Source organism: Pagrus major, chromosome 10 (genome assembly GCF_040436345.1).
Source record: "Pagrus major chromosome 10, Pma_NU_1.0".
Lineage (NCBI taxonomy): Eukaryota > Metazoa > Chordata > Actinopteri > Spariformes > Sparidae > Pagrus > Pagrus major.
In genome coordinates, this window is record NC_133224.1 from 2,142,658 (window position 1) to 2,158,571 (window position 15,914).

The following is a 15,914-nucleotide window of genomic DNA, read 5'->3' on the forward strand; positions in this document are numbered from 1 at the left end:
CCTATTGTTTAACTTGTTCTGATGTTTTGTTTCTTGATGTCTTCCCACCTGTTTTAAATGTATTTGTAATGTCCTTTAATGTCATTCTCTGGCCCTGTGAAGCATTTTGAGGGGCCTTGTTGTGCTACACTGTATCCAAAAATATGTTTATGAAGCAAATTCCTACTGAAACTATCTTTCTCATAGAGATTCTGTTTGATGGGATCACATCAGGAAAACTACATCTATATGTGGTGCCCCACTGCCACCCACTGGCCATTTGTGGTACGTCTGGTTGAACATACAACATCCTCTGAGGAGCACATTAATAACTATTATTACTATTAATATAGTTATTTTAACGTTTTTAACATGCTGGTACAAGTCTAAAGTTATTCACCTTTCAGATATTCAGTATAGTTTAACAGTAAGAATCAGTGTTTCCTCTATTTACATCTGATACCAGGTAGTACCATGTTCTATTAATATAAGACGTGTTTGCTTTTAAATTAAAAAAGATGAGCTCATAATAAAAGTGGGAGATTTTCTTTTCCCTCTTACTGTGATTTTATATAGAAAACAATCAGTCAACTTCCTTTTCTGTTTGTTTTCTTTTGATTCGTGTCATCACAGTTTCTCCTTCCTGTTCATTTGCAGCAGGGGGCAGAGTTGGACTTCACACAATGTTCACTACATCTACAGTATGAATAAGATGGCGGACATATAAAGGGAGGCAGAGAAAGAGAATAAGGAAACAACTTGTTTTAGTTGTACATCACAGTTTAATTGAGTTTAAACACATTCAGTCTCACTTTATTAAAGGAGCACTCTGTAGTTTTGGGGAAGAAATGTTAATGCTAAACTAAATAATAATAATAAATAATGAACACACTGACATTAAAGGTCAACACAAATTTTGTTTATATGTGGCGGACCCTGCCACCTTTCCAGCTTCAAACATTGTTCTGGGACCTTATTTTCCTCTGAGAACAGCTTGTTTATTCACTGATGGAACAAAGTTTGTGTTATTACCTCATTAATATTGTAAATATTTGAATTTCTTCTCCAAAACTACAGAATGCCCCTTTAAAGGCCAAAGAGGAGGTCCAGCTCCTGTTTGGGTCGTTTACAGCAGAGGAGGCTACACGTGAACTGAAGACAACGATGGTAAAAGATGATATACTTCATTAGCTGTGTTTACATGTGTGTGTTCACTGACGCTACAAGAATAACAGTCAAAACAGCAAAAGTGTTTCTGACCCCGACAGACTCGTGGATGATCTGATGGGAGAGCGACGGTTAGCGAACATGACTTGCTACAGTGTAGGTGTGAGGTTTGAGGATAACTCGTCTGTTCCTACTCCAGAGGACAGCAGCATTACTTTTGCAGCGTTAAGTTTGGTCTTGACACCTGACGCTAACATCACAACATTAGCTAACTTTAGCTCAATAAACATGGACGTGAAATATCGACAGATGACGAAAATGAATGAATAAACTGAATATTCTCAAAAATAAATTCTTCTTCTATCCATGTAAAGAGTTAAGTTGGAAACTCTAATCAGAATGATTTCAATCAGTTTGAAGAAATATTGTCCATGTAAACACAGCTAATGACCGATTTGACTCTTTTTATCTATTTTATTTATATAGCCCAATAACATGACTTCACTGCCTCAACCGGTTTTACAATCTGTACAGTGAACGACATACTCTGTCCTTAGACCCTCCATCCGAGTGAGGAAAAACTTGCTATATTGAGAAAAAAAAAACCCTTTTAACAGGGAAAAAAAAAAGATAGAAGAAAATTCTGGAAGAGCCGCAGTGGAAGGATCCCTCTCCCAGGACGGACGGATGTGCCAAATGGTATCCAAGCCACACGAGCCCCAGTCTGCCGTGGTGATCTAGAAAAGGACAGGCCACACAAGATGATCAGCACAAAATTAAAGACATTCTGTTTTTAAAAAAGTACAGGTATAAGAAGATTGTAAAGCAGAAGTGACTATCTATGAGGGGGGCCTTTAGGTATGACGATCCAGTGAGTGAGATTCCTGGGTTTCCCATGGTCCAGCAGAGAGGAGCCTGAATGATGAAAGAGGAGAAAGCTAGAGAGAGGGAGAGAGAGAAGAGGAGGGAGAGGGACTTACGCAGCGAGTAGCTTGAGGGAAACAAATAAAAACAGAAGTTAGAGAAATGCAATTTTTATCAGAAGTTAACTGACTGTAGTTTTCTCGTCAGCGGGACAAACGTTAGCTTGAAATACCGAAGTTAATTACCTGACACTGAGACAGACCCACCAAAAAAGATAATACTAACAGGTGGGAGGGCTGAGACAATCGAAGAATTCAGGAGCAGGAACATCCATTTATTCACCGCAGATAGGCAGACCTCTGAACTCATTTGAGAATGATCGTTTGTCTGTATATACAGCTGAGTATCATCAGCGTATTGGTGAAAATGTTTTCCATAACTGCGAATAATTTGACCAAGAGGTGCCGTATATAACGAGGAGAGCAAAGGGCCAAGAACAGAGCCCTGAGGAGCTCCATACACCTGATTTTACACATCAACATCCATGCATTATTCCATTCAGAAAATCTAAAAATTCCTGGATCTGTCTCTTTATCCTGATTTGACAGTTAATGGTGTCTTTTCTGGGCTGCGACCCATCCTCTGTCCAAGTTGGGTGGAAATAAGTTCAGTAGTTTTTGAGTAATCCAGCCGACAAACGGACACGGGTGAAAACACATCTTCCTCGGCGGAGGTACAAAAGGAAAAAGATTGTGTGACTTACATTTCTTCATCCATACTGTGATAATGATGATGATCAAAGCACCACTCACAGAAAGAATCCAAATCGTATGAGAAGAGGACTGATCCTTGAAGAAATCAGCTGAAATGATACAACACAGAACAGCAGGACATTTTATAATCAACCTCAACCTCGACTGTTTGAGGTATAGTTTGTAAAATATGACCAGAATTCAAAGGTAGCTCCAAAAATATAAGGGGCAGCGTATCAGCAGAGCATCTGACAACTGCCACTCTTTGCTAGCTATACTTGGATGCAGCTAGTTACAAGATTAACTTTGCTAGACACTGAACTGGGACTGAACACAGCCTCCCAAGCCGACAGAGGTCAGTTTGAAGACAGGGGATACAGTATGGAGGCGATTTACAGTGACTCTGACCAGGACTATGACTTGGAGGAGAAAGAGAGTCGAACATCAGCAGCGGGTGAAAACGACTTGTAGAGCTGGAATATTTTCACGTCTTACTCTGTGAACTGAGGATTATTTAGGTGATTGTGGAAAGATGAACCAAGACTGTTCTGGTGAGTTTTATTTATCTGTCTCGAGTTTGAAGGATCAGTTAACGAGGGAAGAAAGCTCGTTTTAGTCCGATAAAAGAGAGAAACTTGAATTCAGATGGAGTAAAGTTGTATTTTTTTGTTTAGAATGGAAAATAGAAGTACAAATATTTTCCTTTCTTGACATTTTGTGAGTTTATTTTGCTCATTTATTACACTAAAGCTAAAAGAGTTTGTGAAATGTAGAAAACTCAGGGGCTATCAGTCTATCACCTCGTGAGGTACAAAGTGGTATAGCCAGGATGGGCTAGCTGGTTAGCATGCTAACTTCAGTCGACGTCTTTGATGATGTTAGTTTTTTTTTTTGAACGTTTTAAACTACATTTCTGGCTCTATCTTACAAAACCAAAACTGTATTTAAAACCCATTTCCTACCTGGAACATGTATGAGTGTCTCTCTGGTCTGGTTGATGTGGTTCTGTTGGACTCTACAGGTGAAGTCGTTGCTGTGTCTCTTCTCCACAGTCACTCTGCTGCTGACAGTATAGAGGTCATCAGGACCTCTGACTGTCTCTGTAGGTCCAGCAGAGAGGAGGTTTCCCTCAGCGTCCAGCCAGAACACCTCAGGTTCTGGATACCAGCCTGTAGAGTTACACTGTAGAACTATATGTTCACTATTATTAGACACAACCTCTATGATGGGTGTGGAGACAGCACCTGATGAGAGGAGAGGAGGAATTTCAAACTGGGTTCAGATCAAGCCAAAATATGTATGTCATCTCAATCAGAGTCTAACTCACCAACAGTGAGTTGGATGGACGCCTCCTTTTTCATTGATGGAAGGTTGCAGAAGTATTTCCCTGCATCAGAGATTTTCACGTTGAATATTTTCATGGAGACGTTTCCACGTGGCAGTTCATCCATAAACAGTCTAGTGCGTAAAAAATAAGATGGATTTTGTTTCTCAAACAGCAGACGTCCATCTTGGTGAAAATGGACGTACTCTGGAATCAGACCAGGTCTGGACCACACCACCATCTCATAACTGGCACTGACTGCAGGTTCAAGGTGACATGGAAGAAGGACGTCATCACCAACCAGCGCTACGACTTGATGTGAACAAATCAACTCTGACTTTGCTGCGAGAAAAACACAAGAACAAGCAAGAGACAGCAGCACAGATTTAATTCATGTCATCAAAATGAATCAATAGCAAGAAATCATCTGATAAAGATGAATCAGAGGAGGAAAGTCGGTTCTAGAGGACTAAACACCCAGAGTCTCATCAGATTCTGCTCTGATCCGGAGCCGTTCACCAACGGGAGGAGAGCTCAGAGATTACGTTTTTAACTTCTGGGATTAAAAAGCGGATTTATCTTCACTCCTGTTTATCAACCTGACTGCAGCAGTGATCTGGAGGTGACCTCCATTGTCGGATGTTTATGTTCTGTAATGTTGACTGCTGACTGGAGCTGGAGGGGAAATGTACTTTTCTTCATGAACGTCTCGTCAGAGAACCAGAGTCTCTGCTCATCTGGCTGTCTGGGGCAAGTTAACAAAAAAATATGCTCTGTGAGTATGTGGTGAAAAAGCAGCTAACACACTAAACTAAGATGGTGTGCAAGGTAAAAATATGCCTTCTACAAATCATTGTCTTTGTCATTAGCATTACAGTCAAACCAAGGCTTGGAGAGCCTTACAGGACTACACAGTGTGGCTGAAATAATAGTCATATATTTCTTTTACCAAATTATCATATCGGCAGCACTTACCTCCAAAAGACAGCATTAGAAGAATGACAGCGTGGTGGAGCATCAAAACACTGAGGATGATGAAGGACACTTCCTTACTCTGCGTTGTCATTGGAGTGTCCTGGATTTCTGAAATTGAACAAAGTGGATGCAAATCAAAAATCAAGCTTTACAAAAACATACCCAAATGTAAGACTCATTGACCGACTGGGTTGTAACACAGAACATGACACATCAGCATAAAACCTCCAAAATATAACAGGAAATAACTGGACTAAAAACTCAGGACCATACCATCAAAGGTTTATCTTTACCCAATAAAGTCCTTCCTGGACAAAAAGATTGACTTCAGACAGCAAAATCTTTTTAAACTGTAAAATAAAAGTTGTTGTTTTACTTGTTTGGTTTCTGTATCTCCCGTCTTTCTGTCTGTCATTTACCAGTGAGCGCTGTTTGGCGCCTCTCATCCCGTCTGACTTCCTGTCTTAAACTGGCTGACACTGAGTTAACGTGGAGTCGTCTTGTTCCACTTGGCATAAAATGAAGAAGTACTAGCAGGATGTTAAACAGCACATGCAAACCCAGCAGAGAAAAAAAAAACCCACACACTTTCTTCTGGTTCTACAGTTGACTCTGAGCTTATTTCACTTTGTTTTATACGATAGAGACTGACTCATCTGTGGGTCTCAAAATCCCCCCTTTGGTCTCAGGATGTTGAATGATATGTCCACATGCACAATCCATAGTTTGAAGGAGTTCATCTGTCAGTTCATTAATATTGGTAACATCTGGGCAGTTCAGTAACCAGCTGGGCATTGGCTAACTCTCTATCTTGGCTGAGCAAGAATCATGAACAGAACATCAAGAACAGAAGTTTCACAAAGAAAAAGATCCAGATAATCACTACGGTTATGACATTGAAGTCACTAGATACCTGAGTTTCTCAGTTAATCTGTGGGTTAGTGAGAACAGGAAAGTTAGTGATGTCAGTTTTTTTCAATCGAGTGAATAATGTTCAGTTATTGAATATTTTTTACATGATGAGGGCTGGGACTCCATCTTTGATACTGAAGTTGTGATAAGGCATCACTTCATAAATAACAACCAATAACTCTTCAGAAAGTGTGCATTTGTATTAAGATGAATTAACAAAACTCTAAACTCTTCAACTGTAAAAATGGAGTGCAACTTGTAACAGTACAGAAATACAGGCACACTTTGACTACAATGTAAGTCTATACACACATTTGATTTAACAGTCAAACAATATGAGATTATGACATATCCAACATTGAACATAACAGTTTGACTTGAATAAGAAACTCTTACGTGTAGTGTGATGAATTCAAACTCGGACTCTGATGAACTTTACTTGAAGTCGTCTTGTTCAACGTGGCATGAAATGAGGAAGTTACGTAGTAGGATGTGACACAGCACATGCACACCCAGCAGAGAAAAAAAACCACACACTCTCTCACAAGTTCTACAGTTGACTCAGTTTATTGCACCTTGTTCAAAACTGAAGAGCTTCACAAAAACTCAGTCTGTATTTTTTAACCAGAGCATAGGTAGCTGACAACATTGTTTACCTGGATGATTGAGAACCTTCATCAACACGTTTTGTGAAATGTTTTGTTCAAAAGATGCAGGAACAACTAGCTTAATGCATGCACTCTATGTTACACAGCTAGCATGCAACCAATGCTAGCTAAATATGAACACATGTATAAATAGAGCTGTATTAGATTAAACAGGGTTAGGGTTAGGGTTAGATAATCAGTTTACAACAGTCAGACGACATACTTGAGGCGTATTCTCGACTTTATAAAAAGAAACTAATGATGAGTTTTGTGAACACATCGGAGATAACAAAGTTTGCTATTGAAATAAATGGACTTCAGGTTGACCTGCGCACATTAGCAGTGTTGAAATGAGGTGTGAGAGTTAGTGTGTTCATCTGTAGTAACTTCTGTCCTGTCCTGTCCATGTAGCAGATATCCAGTTCAGCCATGTGGTGAAGGATGGATTGATGACAGTCATTGTTCTAAATTCGGAGTCAAACCTTCGCACGAGGCACAGGTGATCCAAACACAGACATCATGAGGTCAGATTAGATCTTTCCTGGTTGCTTCCATGTTCTTCACTTCTTTCTAGACCACATTTTTGAGACTGCAGGGTCAACAGAAGAAGAATCTGTTAAAATGTGCTTTATTGGTGTACAGTAGTTCTCTGGTGTTGGACGCCTGTTTAAACCTCTGCACCACCTCGATCATATTTTATATTTACCATTCTGGTTTGAATTTTACCGACATAATTTTACACTTATATATTCAATATTTCATCTGTACAAAAGGCTTGCAGACTGAAGACATAAAGCCCCGCCCCATCAAAGGAGTAAACTGCCACTCCATTCAGTTCTGGTCGTTAGTGCTTAGTTGGGTTCAGTACAGTACACAGAACAACAGTGACATGATATAAAAAAGGAAAATTAAGATGTGACTTACTTTTCAGTATGATAAGAATCAACATCCAAGCAGCCACGCAAAGACAAATGGTAATGCTCAAACGCTGAATCCAGTGAGAAGATATTGATGAATCAGCTGAAACAATACAACACAGAACAGAATGAACTGGACCTCAACTGTTAAGACACAGACAGTATGTTTAATGACTGCAGAACTCATTTCCTACCTGGAACATGTATGAGTGTCTCTCTGGTCTGGTTGATGTGGTTCTGTTGGACTCTACAGGTGAAGCTGTTGCTGTGTCTCTTCTCCACAGTCACTCTGCTGCTGACAGTATAGAGGTCATCAGGACCTCTGACTGTCTCTGTAGGTCCAGCAGGGAGGAGGTTTCCCTCAGCGTCCAGCCAGAACACCTCAGGTTCTGGATACCAGCCTGTAGAGTTACACTGTAGAACCATGTGTCTTTTCTTATCTGACACAACCTCTATGAAGGGTGTGGAGACAGCACCTGATGAGAGGAGAGGAGACATACCAACAGTGGTGTGTTTGGATCCAGCTAAAATATATATGTTAATTGGTTTCTTTAAGCATTTATTCAAAATACTCAGTCTGACTCACCAACAATGAGTTGGACAGGAGCTTCCTTCACTATTGATGGAAGTTTGCAAATGTATTTTCCTGCATCAGAGATTTTCACTTTGAATATTTTAATGGAGACGTTTCCACGCGGCAGCTCATCCATAAACAGTCTAGTGCGTAAAAAATAAGATGGATTTTGTGTCTCAAACAGCAGACGTCCATCTTGGTGAAAATGGACGTACTCTGGAATCAAACCAGGTTTTGTCCACATCACTGTCTCATAACTGACACTGACTGATGGTTTAAGATGACATGGAAGAGTGACATCATCACCAGCCAGGGCTATGATTGGCTGATCGGAGGAAACAAGCTTAAACTCCACTGTGAGAAAAAAGAAGAGACAGAGCATAGAAATCATTTGATGAAGCTAAATTAAAACATGGAGAAGACTGACGCACCCATCACAATTTGAGCTTCAGACAAAAATATGAGGACTTCCCCAGCCACATTTAAAACTCTGCACGTGTAGGAGGGATTACAATGCAGCTGTGTTGCCGAGCACTGATTCAAAAACTTTTGGTTCTCATGAGTCATTCAAACACTAACAATTTTAAATATAGGGCGCAGATTTAGAAAAAACAGACATCCAGACCAAATATCTGCAAAACTAATGAATTTACCATCAGTATCAGCTGATCTTTGTATACAGTGCTAATTAACACATTTTTGCAATGTCTACAGAAATTACCTCCAACACACGGTATGAAGAGAATGATGTAAAGCAAAACACTGAAGGTACTGAAGGACACTCCATCATTAGGCTCCTTCTTTGGATGCAGCATCCTTGAATCCTGAAAATATATATATATATTAAGTTTTAAAAAGTTTTAACTTTAAGTGGTTGAATAACACATCTTTACCTAGTGGAGAACAGTTCATGATCAAGCTAGAAATTTAGATTTGACTTTATTTTTCTTGGGTTTCACTTTGTTGCTCATTGCTCTGACGGGGATTTTTTTTTCATTCCCGACCTGTGTAACTTCCTGCTTTCACAGGATTATGAGCAAAAAGTTACAAGTTTGACTTGTTTTTGTTTTCAAATTATTGACTTTGATTTTTTTGAAGTGATCATAATCCTCTTCCCTTCCCAACGGTAAATGTGCGGCAATAAAAACTGTTCACATGTCAACAAATCAACAAACTAACAAGAAAGAAAAACGAAAAACATTTAGACACATCTGACTGCTGAAAGTACCTATTTACGTAGTAAACACAACAGTACTGTCACCATTTCCGTTGGAATATAACACCTTTCACATGTATGGAAATTTCCAAATGCCTGTGTAACAACGTCCACTCAGTATACAGAACACAATAATGAAATACAAATAAACATGAGAGACTTTACTACCAAATAATCTGCACATTGATTTAACAGTCAAAGATTGTGACATGATGGCATACTACTTACTGTAACAAAGAGCTCTTACCAGCTGTCCAACGCAAACACTCACACGGTCTGAAGTTCGAAAGTGATGGTAGACTATGACACTTCCTCATAGTAACTGACGCAGCCTCTCATGTCATCGGTGTTTGAGAAACCACAAAAATCCAAACAAAAAAACGACCAACGGCTCTGTCTCTTTCTTTTTTGACTACCAGAAATGAAAGCTTGTTTGTAACAGTCATTGACATAATGAAAGTTAAACCCTTGTTGTCCTTCAGAAACTGTTATAAAGTTATGAAATAATTATAATAAATTATTGTTGTTTATGAGGAAACATGATGTTTTCAGCTCAGCTAGAAGTCAGTGACTGGATTCAAAAGGCCTCCTGGGATGAGGAAGTTGATGAAGAGTGTTTTCAAGCTGACAGGAATCTGGAAAAGCCCCAAAACAAAATGAAACGGACAATTTGAAAAGAATACGTAAAGTTAAAATGGGTCAAATGAACAGAACTATACAAACTCAACATAAGCTGACAAGAACTGAACAAACTAAACTGACAGAGCTAACTAACACTAACAGGAAACATACAGTATAACAGCTGTATATCAGAGCATTTCTGAAACAAATGGGTCACACCAACACAGAATACTTTATTAAGTATATGTATTGTCATAGTATTACAGGAGTACATTCAAAGTAGTCAGTATGAAATCAGTTCACAATCAATATCAGGATCAGCTTTATTCACACATACAAGGAATTAGACTGCAACTATCTGTCAGGCTGTATATCCATGAAAACACTGTGGAGGACACAGTGTTATAAAAATTACCAAAATCATAATACTAAAAGTGGAGACATTGCATTAAAATATTACTTTGGTAAATGTTAAAGTGACACAGGCAAATATATACTTGAGTAAATGCCTTAATCTATCTGGTATTACATGTACTTAAGTATAAAAAGTAAAGTAAATTACATATATTTACACGTATTTATACACTGTACACATTGTGATCTGCAAAGTAACTACAGTTGTGAAATAAATGCATGAAGTAAGAAGTAGCAGAACATGGAAATACTCATGTAAAGTGCAGGTAAATCATTCGGTCACTGAGGGGACACATTTATAGGATGACAGACATACAGTTGATCAAAGCTTCACAAATACAAGCAGACTTATAGCTTACAGCTAGTAGCAAACACGTAGCTAACAGCTGTCTTCAAACAGGTCCGATTGATACTAAAACTACACAAAGTGCAAGATGCGATGATGGATTAAATACAGTATAAATATTCCTTTTTTACATAAGTGGGTTAATGTGCATATGTTGAGTATAAATGTGCAAAAATATTATGTACATGTCACAGCAATATGTTTCTATTACACTATAATACATACAGTATGATATTTACAGCTTGCACGGCTGCAATTGTCCATTTTGTCTTGCTCTGTCGTCTGCTACTTCCTGTTGTTGCTCTGCATGTCTGTGGTTGTTACTGTCAGTCTCGTGTGTCGGCTCAGTTTATCATGTGATCACCAGCATTTCCACGGTGGCGTTTTTCTCAACCTAGTGAGCAGCAAATCAAGAAATAATGTGTTATTTCATCGTGTGGTTCACGGACAGTTAGCTCCAGAGTTGCATATCTATAAACCATCTCTTACATGCACGACACTCAGTGGGCCTCTCGTATATTCAGGCACCAGCTTGTACCTGTAGAAAAGGAGGGAAACTTGTTCAAGCAGCTTTTTTTTCCATCACACCAAAAGAAAAAAGTAGTGAAAGTGTTGTGAAATGAAAAAAGATGATTGAAACATACCTTTTTCTCCCTCTCTGTATTGTGAGATAAAAACAGAGCAGGATACTCAAGAATCCAGGAACCAGGACACATTTCTCATATTCGGGCCGGACTGTGAAGAAAATATGATGTGTACAGTGAGAGTATGTAGGGCTTAAACAACATGCAGCAGGGAGTAAGCCAACACTGAAGTGAGCATCTCCCCGGTTCCGTCGACAAGAAGCCTATAAGATTTTGGGATTTTGGATTATTGCAGAAAATAATCTATGTGGCCAACACAGGTTTATGATACTTCCACGTTAGCAAGGTACTACACCGATTATGAATTTTGGCCAGTCAAAGATACTTTTGGCTAATGTGTTTTTTCATCATCCAGTACCTTTAAAAACCCTCTCGTCATAACAGATCCCACTACAACCCCAGGCAATATGATACATACTATGATACTATTATTATTCACTACCTGGAACATGTATGAGTGTCTCTCTGGTCTGGCTGATGTGGTTCTGTTGGACTCTACAGGTGAAGCTGTTGCTGTGTCTCTTCTCCACAGACACTCTGCTGCTGACAGTATAGAGGTCATCAGGACCTCTGACTGTCTCTGTAGGTCCAGCAGAGAGGAGGTTTCCCTCACCGTCCAGCCAGAACACCTCAGGCTCTGGATACCAGCCTGTAGAGTTACACTGTAGAACCACATGTCTTTTCTTATCTGACACAACCTCTATGAAGGGTGTGGAGACAGCACCTGATGAGAGGACAGTGGTGTGTTTAGATCCAGCTAAAATATCAGAGATTTTCACTCTGGAGATTTTCATGGAGACGTTTCCACGCGGCAGTTCATCCATAAACAGTCTAGTGCGTAAAAAATAAGATGGATTTTGTGTTTCTGACAGCAGACGTCCATCTTGGTGAAAATGGACGTACTCTGGAATCAAATCAGGTCTGGACCACACCACCGTCTCATCACTGACACTGACTGCAGGTTCAAGGTTACATGGAAGAAGGACGTCATCACCAGCCAGAGCTACGACTTGATGTGAACAAATCAGCTCTGACGCCGCTGCGAGAAAAACACAAGAACAAACAAGAGACAGCAGCACAGTAAGTATTAGTCAAAGTTATCAGAGCTGCATTTAAAACAGGAAACCGTGTCAGATTATGACCTCAGTCATACCTGACACAGCCAATACATGTTGGGCCTTATTCATATACATAGAGCAGCAGGGAAATTTTGAAATGCCTGTGGTTGGTCAGTAAGGTCATGTGAGTTCCTGTTTCTACTTCTCGTTTCTTGAACACATTTTATTTTCTCAGTCACCATCAGACATAATTTATAAATTATATTATTATTATTATTATTATTATATATTATATATATTATTTATATATTATATATATTATTTATATATTATATATATTATTTATAAAATAGGCCCTGGTGTTTTTGTGTAAATGATTCATATAGCTGAAAGTTTCAGAAACAGTCCTTTAAATCACCTCAGCTGCTGCTGTGACGTGGCTGTGATGTAATCCCACAGGGAACATGTGACCGTTAAAGGTACGTCCATTAAGAGTGCTTGTTTTTGCTGACGCTGTTATTTCTAAGTGTCTGACAACATTATGGAAGTTGTACTGTTTATCTCTGCTGATCATCTGACACCTTCAGGTCACAACTTTAATGTGTTTAACAAACACTTCATGACCAAATTACTGCAAAACTGATGACATTCACATCAGTAAATGTTGGAGATAAAGCAGAAGCTGACACACGCACACACACACACACACACACACACACACACACACACACACCAGTGTGTTACCAGAGTGTTTTAAACAGAAATTACCTCCAAAAAACTGAAAGATGATGAAAAGCAAAACACTGAAGGTACTGAACTTCATCACTGGGACCGTTCTTTCGATGCAGCATCCTGGAGTCCAATTTAAAAAAAACAGTATAAAGACTTATTCTGGTTACACTAATGAAACATCTGTCTTTATTCAGTGGTGGTAGGTTAGTTTCTGACCATGGTAGAGTTTTCTAGATGTTTCTTTCCCTTTGGTTTTATAATCTCTCCCTCATCTTTTTCAACGTTCTGTGATCTGTTTTTCACTCCTGACCAGACTGACTTACTGTCACCACAAAACACAGAAACAGATCACATCTTCGAAAACATTGACAGTCATGCCTAAAATGTAAATAAGAGGAATTTTTCCATTTCTTCTCCTCCTGTACAGTGTATACAAACTTTTACAGACATTTTTCTGATTATCTCAATGTATTTATATCTACATTTTTACTGCAGTGTTGAGGCCGGAACGACTTCAGTATTGCCACTTCAACAAGCCGTCATGAGTCTTCCTCCAGCGTGATGTGACAACAGATATAACGGATGTTTTCGTTCAACAGCTGTCAAATGCGTCACAGTAAAGGTCTAAGCTTCGACATCAGAAACAGCTCTTACAAGAAGTTACTATTTATCTACTTGACCCAAACAGTACTTTTACCACCACTGTTGGAGTATAACACTAACTTTAACTTAATAACGTCCATTACTTTATATACAGTTCACTATAATGAAATCCTAATAAACAACATAGAATTTACTTTTGAGTGCACAAATAATCTGGAAAATCATGACACATATAAACCATTCAACATCCAAGTTTTCTTTTAATAAACAACTCTTACCAGCAGTCTGTAGAAGAGGAACACTCCTGACTGAAAACTGATTTGTAGTACAGGTTCAGTTCTCACACTGAAATGCAGTGAAGACATACAAACATGAGTCGTACTGCTGCTTGTTGGTGACATGTGATCATCTCTGGTCTACAAACCACAATCTGGCTCCACCTCTTAGCTGTCAAGCTGCTTCTCAAAGCTCCAGCCTGTAAATATAATTGAAAGTAAAGCGATGTGTACCTTTAAGATTTAAAGGTATCGATTTTTTTTTCTGCTTAATAGTTGCTAAAACACCTATTCCTTATTCATATATTTTATTTTCCTACACCACCTCCTGTTTGCAAAATTCATTGTTTGAGAATTCATTCTTATCAGTGTTTATTTGCCTTATATTTGCTAAAACTGAAAAAAAAAACTGCTTATTTGTTACTGTCCTAAAACACCTCTTATCATCCATAATGTGCAAATAATCATCATTTTGGAACCTGACTCGGAAATCACATCCAAATTTCTCAGTTCAAAGCCAGTATTGACAAATCTCAGTGAAATATATCATGGAAAATGTGAACGTCCTCAAATAGTGAAAACTTTCACTTTTGAACCGCCTCTGATCGTCTTTTAACAGAAAAAAATGCTCACAGGGTACAGAGAGAGAAACCAGTTTGTCATCGACGTAACCTACACCTGATGAGCAGGGAAATTCTTAAAAGCTGACAAAGAAGACGCCATGTTGCATTTTGTTGTGCTCATGCTGCTTTACCATTAAACAGTGCGTAACATTAAAAATCCCCTTCATTATCAAAATAAGAACTCTCAAATAAATTAGCCTACACTGCAAATGCCTCCTTACTTTACGTTTGAATTGAGGTAGTTACGGTTAAAATGCAGTATTAATGGAGTATTTTGTGTATCTTTGACTACTTCTTCACAGGGTTCAAAGGATTTCTTCCCTTCTCCCACCAAACATGAAGCATAAAACAATATTCAGTATGCATTTCATATGTTTATGTCTGAGTCACACATTCAAAGATAAGACGCTGTGGCTTTGAAATGCAAAATCAGTTTTGACTGCGGAAAGTCTCGAACACTTCCTACCTTGAGCTGCTCATGTCTTGTTTTGTTGTGTGACGCAGTTTACTATCCAGCTCATGTGCTTGAAAACCACGTGAGTACGTGCCATGCTTGTTGTTGTCAGTATGCTGCCTCATTTCACACGGGAAATGCTGTAATCTTAGTGTTTCTAATATGAAGAAACTTTTTACATTTCAAACAGAGTATCTGTCTCTCTGACAAGATTCTGTGTTTGCATTAGTTTAGATATTTCTTGAGGCTGATTAAAGGGAACAGACTGTAATATGACCTATTTCCTGTCAGTTTGGGCGTCTTCTGCAAACCCTTGCTTCCTGTCATTTAAAGAAAATCCCCCCCTGCACCACTCTTTGTATCAAGTAGACAGCGGGTGTCACAACAGTTGTTTTTATTTGCACTGAATTACCTGCAAATTACACAATCATCATTCGTTTTGTGATTCAGGCTCAAACACATTCTGCTGAGGTGAATAAAGGCAAATCATTCCAGATACTTATGGTTAAGAGAGCTTAGTTACACTCATGTATATTAAATAGTTTGTCAAGCCTTCAGTTTCTCATATCATCTGTATGTTTGAACAGTATGGGTTTGCTTTCAGAGCTGATTAAAGGGAACAGACTGTATTATTCCCCATTTCCTGTTTGTTGGGTGTCTTTTGCAAACCTCTGCTCAAACAAAGGTGAGTATTTTGTTGTATGCCGGTCAGAAAGCCTGTTGCACCCTCTGGTGGTTTCCCTGGAGCTGTTTATGAGATGACATGTTGACATGAGGATATAAGAGATGCTGACAGAGGACGAAGCAGTTCATTACA

The 15,914-nt window shown here is 38.9% G+C and overlaps 3 protein-coding genes across 4 annotated transcripts; all 3 read right to left on the reverse strand.

Moving 5' to 3' along the window:
• Positions 1-625: 625 nt before the first annotated feature.
• On the reverse strand, positions 626-6,443 carry LOC141003438 (putative selection and upkeep of intraepithelial T-cells protein 1 homolog). 2 transcript variants are annotated; one of them, XM_073474779.1, is made up of 5 exons: positions 6,370-6,443; positions 5,062-5,169; positions 4,090-4,428; positions 3,725-4,006; positions 626-2,872 (listed from the first exon to the last, which is right to left on the reverse strand). In XM_073474779.1, the coding sequence occupies exons 2-5, from the start codon at positions 5,150-5,152 to the stop codon at positions 2,619-2,621; spliced, it is 966 nt and encodes a 321-aa protein (XP_073330880.1). In that variant the 5' UTR covers positions 5,153-5,169; positions 6,370-6,443; the 3' UTR covers positions 626-2,618. The 2 variants fall into 2 exon arrangements, with proteins under 2 accessions (XP_073330880.1, XP_073330879.1); XM_073474778.1 differs by lacking the exon at positions 6,370-6,443 and adding an exon at positions 5,438-5,507.
• Positions 6,444-6,517: 74 nt separating this feature from the next.
• Positions 6,518-8,926, reverse strand: LOC141003439 (butyrophilin subfamily 1 member A1-like). Its single transcript, XM_073474780.1, has 5 exons — positions 8,833-8,926; positions 8,124-8,465; positions 7,732-8,013; positions 7,545-7,640; positions 6,518-7,209 (listed from the first exon to the last, which is right to left on the reverse strand). The coding sequence occupies exons 1-5, from the start codon at positions 8,924-8,926 to the stop codon at positions 7,181-7,183; spliced, it is 843 nt and encodes a 280-aa protein (XP_073330881.1). The 3' UTR covers positions 6,518-7,180.
• A 1,251-nt stretch (positions 8,927-10,177) lies between these two features.
• Positions 10,178-14,110, reverse strand: LOC141003440 (butyrophilin subfamily 1 member A1-like). Its single transcript, XM_073474781.1, has 6 exons — positions 14,024-14,110; positions 13,179-13,262; positions 11,795-12,391; positions 11,353-11,443; positions 11,198-11,246; positions 10,178-11,102 (listed from the first exon to the last, which is right to left on the reverse strand). The coding sequence occupies exons 2-6, from the start codon at positions 13,231-13,233 to the stop codon at positions 11,061-11,063; spliced, it is 834 nt and encodes a 277-aa protein (XP_073330882.1). The 5' UTR covers positions 13,234-13,262; positions 14,024-14,110; the 3' UTR covers positions 10,178-11,060.
• Positions 14,111-15,914: the final 1,804 nt, after the last annotated feature.